Here is a 9,696-nt window from a genome sequence, read left to right as displayed (position 1 = left end):
TGCCGTGGTTGCGTAGTGGCTGAGGCGTTGCGCTACTAACTCGAGTGCGCGGGATCGAATGCCGCCCGCGGCGGCTGCATTTCGATGAGGGTGAAATGCAAAAACGCCCGTGGACTGCGCGTTCGGTACAGGTTAAAGAACCTCGGGTGGTCAAAATAAATCCGGAGTCCGTTACTACGGCGTGGCTCACAATCAAAGCATGGTTTTGGCATGTAAAACTCCAGACTTGAATTTTATTAAGTTGCTCCGCCATCTTGCCCATATTTAATGCGGAGGATATGCCGTTTCCTAACACACAGCCAGGGCACTGGTCACTTACAATGGCCGCCGCTGGGACTGCTTGCAGGGGCGTTTACTTGTCTTCTTCTCTAATTACTATATATATATATATATATATATATATATATATATATATATATATATCGTAAGAAGCCAACAGACACTGACACCATGTACTAGATAGGGAAAATTACTTGTGCTTAATAAATGAAATCACGAAACGACAAATTAATGGAAATGTAAGTGGATGGAAAAATTGGCAGCAGCTTACCTCAGATATGCCAGGATATACGTAGCGTAAAGGTACGGTTATTCTTGGGTAATCTCTTGCCTTGCTTGCTAAACTTAGCTTATCCGGATGTGGCCTTGTTCACAAATGGGCCCAACCGGATTGTTCACAAAGTCCGAGAGGAACAGTGTAGACGCAGTCGCACTTTCCCCGAATTTCATAGCATGTTCAGTGCACCGACGAGTCTTGGGATCGTCTGTGACCCTCTCTTGATCCTGCCGCTGTTGTTGGGAGGCCATAGCACGGCGTTGAGCTTCTTGGCGACGTCTTTTCGCTAGGCGTTCTTCGCGTTGCTCCGTTGTCCCGACCGCACGTTTTGCCTTGGCACGCTCCTTCTTTCGACGCTCGACAGCCAACTACCAAGCGACAACCTCGGCGTCTGAAGAATTTAGGTTTTGCACTCTTTTGCGCCGACTGGCAGTGGCTCGACTCTCCTTAATCTCCATGTCGAGCGCGCTGCACCAACCGTCTCTCCCGCGCATATATACGCACGGTGCGCCCTTCTTGCGCATGCGCAGTGCCGCGCGGCGCCGCATGGGCCGCAATTCTGAGCCCGCGCCCGGCCCGGGCCCTACACTACCACAGGCGGCCCGGTCCGGCCCGACGCTAAAGAAACTTGAGTTCGCCCGGCCCGGCCCAGCTCGGCCTTAGGCCGGGTTAAGGCCCGGCCCAGGCCCGACCTGCAATAAGGCGACACCGACACAAAAAGAAACAATATCAGGAAAATCAGTTTATTTAAATGACCTTATAATGTTGAACTCTTGCATTCCATATGACAAAATCGTGAATATATACCGATTTACCTTATGCGAAACCATACTTTCGCATAAGGTACGCAGTCGAGATCGGGGAGCCCGACCGGTCCGTCCGAGTCATAGAAAGCTTGACCCGGGCCCAAGTCCGAGTAAGAGAATCTCCAAATAGCCCGAGCCCGGCCCGCGGGCCGGGTCCGGGCTTTCGGCCCGGCCCTAGCCCGTCACAGCTCTAATCGTATGTACAGCAGCGGGCGCACAGCGCGCCGGCGCGTCTGCGGAGACTGCAACGTCACACCTCTGGAATGCGCCGCAGTCGGCGCAAGGTAGATGTACTGGTAGCGAAGGCTCCATAGACGCCCATAGGTCCAAAAAATGGCGGCTTGTGGGCACTCCAGCGCCCCCTGGATTTTGGGGGGCAAACTACGCAAACGTGACGTAGAATGACGTCACGCATACGTATGCTTTTGGCGCGAATTATAAAGCGGTCTTTCTGTAGAATCCGCGTTTTCGAGCCCGTACCTATCGAAGGTTGCTGCCTTTCAGCGCGCCCCAACCTTTGCCAGTCAAATGTGCTCGAGTTCCTGCTAGTTATTGCCTTGTTAATGTGCAATTGGGAACGCAATGAAAGTGACTGGTAAAGGAGGGGCAGCATAGAAAGGCAGCAACACTTCCAGACACTGGCGAAGCATGCATGATTCGTAGTGCAAATACTGGTGCTAGTACTTTTGAGAGCTTTTGAGTACAGCAAGGTATGATGCACAAAGCACTGGCTCAAGTGCACAGTTCGCAATAGTGTACGGCAAGTATGGTTTTCATAGTTTCATATTCATTGTTTATTGCAGCAACCAAACAAATACAGTCTCAAAGCACACCCTTGGCACACAAACAAAAAATACATGTCACAGGCAGCACAAGCAGTATTGTTTAAGTTGGCTAATCATCTCAATAGTCACAGTGCAGATAGGAAAAAGCCCTGAAGTGCCACGAACGTTGTCAGTTAGGAAATTGAAAAGTATAGAAAACAATGCTACGACAGCTTCAATTGAAGCAAACATAACATGACATAAGTAGGCGCATCAACACAGACCATAGAGCACACTGGGATTATTCTTCACATTTAATTTCTTCAGCTGAAAGAATATAGCAGGTGCGTTTACATCTGCAAGGCAATGTTAAAGCCAGCTTTAGCACCCTCAAACGTGCTCAACGTAGGAACAAATACCATACATTGAGCCGGCGTACCATCTCCAGAGTACTTCTAGTCGTTAGCCGGATCAATTTGAAGTAATTTTACGTCAACAAAAGTACACATGAAGTACAGCGTACAGTGAAGTGCAAGGACATTCGCGGGGCAGTAAAGCATGTAATCAGTGTACTGTACGCTACAATATAACCAGATAAAAGTCCAGCGCTGTTCTGTTCGTTGCGCTGACAAAGATCCTACTAAAAACTCTGAGATGCAACTAGCCTGCTAAAAGGTGGCCTGGTAGCCAGTGGTGCCGAGTGGTAGTTATGATGACAATGGTTGATTTCATTATACCTGCCAGCACGGAACTGCAGGGGGGGCGAGCAGGTGGAAAAATTAATCCCAGCGCCACGGAAACTAGGTTAATCCATTGCCTAGAAAGTCTCCTTTCAGAGGCATTCGCTTTATCGGTATGGCGTTTTATCTGACAATGTTGCACAAGTACATAGGTGACACTTGAACAGGCTGTACATGGCATAAAAGTACCCTAAAAGAGTGACATAGTGGAATGAACGATGAAAGATGCTACTACATTGTTAAACCATTGCCCCTGTGAGCAACCACGTCACATCCTAGCAAATCAAAATACACAAGTAAAAAATAAAAGAATAAAACCAGGCTGTGAACCAGAAAAAAACCCTTTGCAACCGTTAAACCAGACTAAGCTGATTTGTTGCACAGGCTGCATAATAGCCTGCAACTTCACAAAATATTCAGCCAACAGCTCGGGAATTGCATCCTTTTCATTTGCTTAGCCTCACTGCTTGCTTCGTGGCTTTCCGTTTAGTAGTTTGACTGTGCAGTTCAAGATTTTTTCTGCGTGCAAGCCAATGCAGCCTCACCCTGACGAACAGGGCAAACAAACCAACATTAACGTCATCACCACACACAGTCAGCGATTTTTCTACCTTAGCATGAAGCAACATGCACAGATCATGCCCTACTTGTTCTTTTCCCACAATATTGGAACTAGATGCGACAAAAACCTGCTCGCAAGCATTGATGAAAGCTACAAACGAGGGTGTAGGAACTGACAGGCTCCCAAAGTCACCTTCTCCAGGATTTTTGACACTTAAGTACAAGAGAACTTGGCTCTGATCGGCAAAGGCGGCATTTTCTAGCCTCACCTCGCACGTATGTGGCCCTGTAACACACCTGTGATCATTCATAAACTTGTAGGCAAGCCAGCCAGCAAAATAGACAATGTTGTTCTCTAGTATTGGAGACTGATAATCATATGGCAAAACTTCTACTGCAACTGGCAAAGATGTGGCAGCTGTACAGAGAGAAGGAGCAGACTTAGATAAACAAACTGGGAGAGTGGCTAGAAGGCTAGACATGTCTTCAGCACAGTTGCTGCTTTCCGACAGTTTGAAAAGGTTGCTAACTAAAAGATGCCTAAATGCTGCTTGAAACTGCCGGCAAGACGAGTTGCTGTTCGATCCAGATTTCGACCTAACAATAGCAAAGGTGTTTTCAAGTGAATCCTGGTTCAGGTGCCTGGTAAGGAGGTATGTCAAACCATAGCGAGAGGCCAGGTGGTTCCATAACAGCAGCACTGGCCTCATAGTTTGGCAGAAGCCACGGATGCAAAGAGGCTGCCGCGCACAGCCTAGAACTTCGATGTTTTCGAAAACTGCAATACACTCTTCCAAAAACTCTTCATGCACAGATCCTGCACAAATTGCAGATGCATACGGAGACTTTCCCCGCTTCTGTGAAGTATTTAGGCTGTCAAAGAGTCTCAACAAATCTGGCTGTGTGGATAGCCTCTGATGGCAACTGTTGGAATGTTACCAATGTGCACAATGCAGCAGCGCAATGATTGCGGAATACCTGTGCTGCGAGTTTCACAGACATCTTCGAAGCAAAAGTTAAATTAAAGTGCCGGGCACTCAACTTTGGGATGGACCGAATTTGCATTTCTCGATCCTTCTCATAAGCCTGTCGTATGTACGAGCTTTTAATTGTGTCACTGCCTACCCTGAAGTCATACTTGAAGAGCATATTGCGCAAGCACTTGAGCAAATCGGTGGATCAAAAATAAAGAAAAACGGTTCACCATTCACACTTAAGTACGGCTTTTCAGGGGTCACAAGTTTCGAAAACAGAGAAGCATTTTGGTTTCCCTGATCACAAACCACAGCCACAGGCTGCAATCCAGCTCAAACCAACATTTTGTGTCATTTGAAGAGAAGGTCATGCAGAACAGTCGCAGGCGCTGCCTTATCTGCAAAGAAGTAGCAAAGAGGCTGCTTCCACGGCGTACATATTCCTTTGGCCATGAACACAAGCGCCTTGTTTGCAAGATTTGGACCTTGTGCTGCACTGTACTCTTCAAGGCCTTCAAATCTGTCCGACACTGGATTGTACGACAGCTCCTTTGAAACATGCATTTCATCAAAAATTATGGTGCAAGCCCTGTCTTGCCGTGGAAAAGACGCTGCCCGTTTCTCGATCAAATCAAAAACTTCAGGATAAAATCCAACCCTCAATGGTACGCGTGCAAGCCACAGCTGCAGTGACCTAACAGATGGAAGTTTCAGGAGTTTCCTGCAATATCTGTAACCTTTTGGGCTGTGGAAGTATAAACCTAAAGCAAAGGTTTTGTTTTGGCTGCACCATCGACGGCCAAACCTGCTGACATTGTGCATCTTTAACTGAGCTTCAACAAAAGCAGCAACAGCTGGTGTTAAATGCTCACGCAGACTATCTACCAATTCGGCAGTGGTCTTCATGCGACGGCGCTGAAGCAGCAGTCCTTGCAGCCTCTTGTTGCGGTTACGCAGCTGCCTGAGCTTGGCTCGAAGTTTCTGCAGTGGCCGCCTTTCATTGATGGGGCTGGTGAAAGATCCTGCAACGTACAGAGTCGACGGAAGAGCAATAAGTTGCTACGTCGGGTTTAGTCATAGCTGCATGTAGTCCTGTAGCACCAAAAAGTGCGCAATATTGCGAAAGCGTTGTAAAATTGCTAACCTTCATAAGAAAGAGGCGAACTGCTGAACGGAGCTCCTGGTGACAGATCAGCACTCGCTGACAGTGTTGCGGCCACCCTTGCCGTGCCAGGTTCCAGAGATGAAGCGCTTGCTTCAGTGCTTGGTCCTGCATATGTGTGGTCAGCTGCGCCCACAGAATATAAAGAACAAAATATAGTGACAGCACAGTTCTGACAGGGAAGCCAGCAACCCAACAATGCACAAATAATAACTAAGCACCACAGGCGGAATTAACACTTACACTGAACCATTATGAAGCCACTGGCGGGGGAACAAGCTTGGTTCAGCGTAGAACCAGTAGGGCTGGCACCATCTGCATCTGCACAGCGCACAGACAAGGAATTGTAGCATATTTCTGAGCCATACCTCCTCAGGCTGTTCGAGCAGATACGAAATAACAATCACCTTCTTGGAAGAGTAGCAGCGACTGGGACGGCCGACTCTGGACGTACCCCTTGGAAACAGGTTCACCGGAGACAGCAGCTATCATAGGAAGCAATCCAATGAGCTTTCAGTCGTCACCATTTTCAAAAGATTTATGTCAGTTATGCATACAACCCTGCTCACCTGGTTCTCCAGCCCGGCGCACTGATGCCGAAGTTTCGCTCAGAGATTGTGAACAGTCCATGTCGCTGCTGCATTCGCTTGAGGTGTCTGAAATGGCAACATTATTGCGGAGAGAAAAGAGAATTCAGTACCTTTATAGTAAATAATTTCCAAAGAACTATAGCTTCCACAGCATGCGGTTCACATTGTCATCACTCTAGAAAGAAAAATGCTTATCTAATGAAATAAAATTCTGTTTACCACCCTTAATCGTTAGGCACATTAGTTTGATGTCATCAGCAGCTGTGGAGCACCAGTAAATCATTTGCAATTTTCATATGCTATGTTTTACTTTGAAGAGTGCGAAATTCGCCTATCACACAAACAACGATAGCTCGCAAATCATGTAATGTGCCCCATATTGTTTACAGATTTATGCAGGTCAGCCTATGGCCTACGCAATGAGATGCAACAAGAATGAATTCGTAAGCAATTATCGCAAAAAATAAAAACCTGTACAAACATTGGCTTTCGCTAGCATGAATACTGAGGTAAAAGGCAACAACACAAACAATTATTAGTGCATTTCTATAATCGTTAAAGTGCGTGCTTTGATACATAACACATGAGCATACAATATCTCGAGAAGCTTTTCACCAAGCGTACCTTGCCCAAGTCGGCATAACATTGCATCCTGATAAGACTGAAGGTGAAAAAAGAAGCTCTGCATACAAGAAAGCAAAGTTCTGGAGTACTAAAATTCATCAAACATTTAGGAAGGCTCACCCTTTTTTCCCCCTCACTTTTGAGCTATCAAAGGAAGGACGAGAATGCCCTCTGGACACGACAGGGACCGTTCATGAGACAAGGTTTCACGGTGAATATGAAAGATTCAACTCCCACTTGCTGCAAAACATGTAGAGTCGCCTGGTTTCCGTTGCTGAAGTGGCTAGCGGCATCAAACAGCCTGAACCGGAAGACTGACAGACTCACGTTAAGATCCTTTGGAGCCCTTTGCCATACCAGACTACCAAATATCCCACTTCCATTATCCTTTTTTTTTTACCGGAAATATCAGGCAAGAGTATTCACACCGTCAGTGTACTTTTTACGCACCCGTGCCTAGAAATTCGCTTGAGCACCCTTCGCCGACTAAGCTTGTGCCATTAGCTTACCACAAGCACAAACCTAATTCTATGCTATGTTGGACATTTGTCACGAACCTCACATACAGTGTACAGTGCATACCGGGAGAAAAGTTTCGATCCCAACAGCGGAAAAATACGCCTTGTACAATGTCGCACGGCATACAGAAAGTACACAAATAAAAGGGCTGGAGCACCCCCTTGTGTGGGCGTCTAGTTGATTCAAATACTGACAACTATTGAATCGCTAAACTTGCATGCAAGAGACGTAAAACGAATATTATATATATATATATATATATATATATATATATATATATATATATATATATATACACACACACACACACACACACACACACACACACACACACACACACACACACACACACACGACATGTATATAATTACATGTGCTCACGTGAAAGCGATACTTCCATTTTCGTTTTCGCTTAGCAGGGTGCAGGTAAAAATTTACTGTACTTTTTAAAGCCACAAGACAGATACATAATTCGTTTTGCAAAAGCCGCTAGACTGTTTACGGTTACGACAAAAGGAAAAATTTCATTTTTTCACAAAACCTGACATTTCAAGAGCGGCGAATGCCTTAAAAGTTTGATAACAAAAATTACCGGCAATGCTTGCTCGAGTAGGCAAAGCATCGTGTCGCAGCCTTCCTGACGGCAGATACACAGATGGTTCGAAGTGCCTCGAGCAAATCCTGAGTTCTCGTAGCTGCGACGGCGCCTTCTCCAGGCTGACGTTGCGGCAGAACTGCGCCCACGCTCGGCACCTGGACGTGATGCAACATGCACGTTAGATACAACTGCGCCAAAAGGAATACGCATACTCGAAACGCCAATGCGTCATTATTCCTGTCACTGCTAACTGCAGTAAATTATACTTGCATTACATCTGAACTATGGTAGTAAATGCTCGCGCCAAGCTCTCTGCGCCCCAGAGTGCGGTAACGCTCATCCTCATGCCACGCGGCTAGCTGCTTTTCTAAGCTCAACGAGTGACGAGAGTGAAGTGCGTTTAAAATTACCCTGACAGTCATGTATATGTAGGACAGCAATACCAAGGCAGGCAATAACTCCTGCTGAGCGAATCCAGTTAAAGCCTCCTCAAAGCCGCGCACATACACGAGGCTGAGTTTCGATACTCCCAGTTGCGAGGGGATCCTCAAATTGCCTTCATGGTTTTGCAAAACTAAACAATGTCGTACTCAGAGCTGTCAGGTAGCAAACTTTGTTCTAAATGGGCCTCCCGGTCAGTAGCGTGCACGTGGTTGCTCCTGAGAGCCCGGTGTGAAGTTCACGTTGGTGATAGTCAGCTGCATGAAACTCACTATAAATTAGAAAAATGTGGGCCTCTTTCGCACACCTCAGCACTGAAAGTGTGTGCCCTGCAGTGTAGTACATAAATATCCCCGAAAACATGAAGCCAAGTACGCACGAACGGGTTACAGCTATGAAACACGAGCGAACAGCCCGGCGAAACCATATCGAAGCTATCGCGCATACCTAGAGCAGACGACACTGTCAAGAGCTCACCTGTGAAAGTCCAGCGGGAATCGGTGTAGCGTGACACCAATGGTACTATCCACGCTGTCGCAGTGTACCACGGAGCATCGTTTCTTCACATGCCGCAAGCTCATCTTGAAATGAAGCGCTAAGCGCTTCAAAAGAAGAGCGCGAAGCGTGCGAAGACGGAAAAAGACTTCGCACTGGCCGCACGCCGAAGGAAACGACAAAACCGAGAAAACTGCCGCAGCGGTGCAGCGGGCTGCAAATCTTACCGAACGGTGACAAAGAAGCGACGTGCAAGGACGACGAAAACTTCGCAAAAGGAGCATTTTGAGACCGGCGAGCTAAATTTATACGCTTTACCAGGCGCGCCATCGCAGACAGCTGGCGATAAGAAATCGCTTCGTAAGCTCCCGCCACTGTGGCCGGGTTAGCCGGGTATCGAAACAAGGCCTGCAAAGACGCGCTGTAATGCACCGCACACTCATGAATAGGGGGCAGGTCAAGAGTGTTGCAAAAATACAAAATTTGCCAGGTTTTAATAAAATGACTTATCTCTTTCATAAAACAAGGTGCTAATATATTTTTTCTTTTCTGTTGGCAGATTACATTCCAATTTTGTAGCTTTATCATTTCTTTATATGAGTGTTTTGCCCCCATCCTCTGGTTGTGCTGCAGTCGCGCTAAACCACTTTTCGGCCCAGCCTTCGCCACCACTTTAAATCCGCCTTGGTCGGCGGAGGCGAGGAGCGCGCGCTGGCTGCGGCCGCGGCGGCGGCGAGGGCGACGCAGCTGCGCCTCTCGTGACGTCACGCGGCTCTCGCGCATGCGCAGTATGGCAGGCGCTGAAGCACGCGAAGCTCGGCTCCAACCCGCATAGTGTAGCTTTACTCTACAAAACAACTTGCCGC

At 47.2% G+C, this 9,696-nt stretch overlaps 1 protein-coding gene across 1 annotated transcript; it reads right to left on the bottom strand.

Annotated features, from left to right (window-relative positions):
* Positions 1-2,168: 2,168 nt before the first annotated feature.
* LOC126540938 (uncharacterized) lies at positions 2,169-9,322 on the bottom strand. Its single transcript, XM_050187756.3, has 8 exons — positions 8,813-9,322; positions 7,889-8,049; positions 6,133-6,219; positions 5,971-6,048; positions 5,807-5,884; positions 5,546-5,689; positions 5,207-5,423; positions 2,169-4,351 (listed from the first exon to the last, which is right to left on the bottom strand). The coding sequence occupies exons 1-8, from the start codon at positions 9,112-9,114 to the stop codon at positions 3,313-3,315; spliced, it is 2,106 nt and encodes a 701-aa protein (XP_050043713.3). The 5' UTR covers positions 9,115-9,322; the 3' UTR covers positions 2,169-3,312.
* Between the last annotated feature and the right edge of the window lie 374 nt (positions 9,323-9,696).

Source organism: Dermacentor andersoni, chromosome 2 (assembly GCF_023375885.2).
Source record: "Dermacentor andersoni chromosome 2, qqDerAnde1_hic_scaffold, whole genome shotgun sequence".
NCBI classification, from domain to species: domain Eukaryota; kingdom Metazoa; phylum Arthropoda; class Arachnida; order Ixodida; family Ixodidae; genus Dermacentor; species Dermacentor andersoni.
This window is presented reverse-complemented; position numbering and strand designations above follow the sequence as displayed.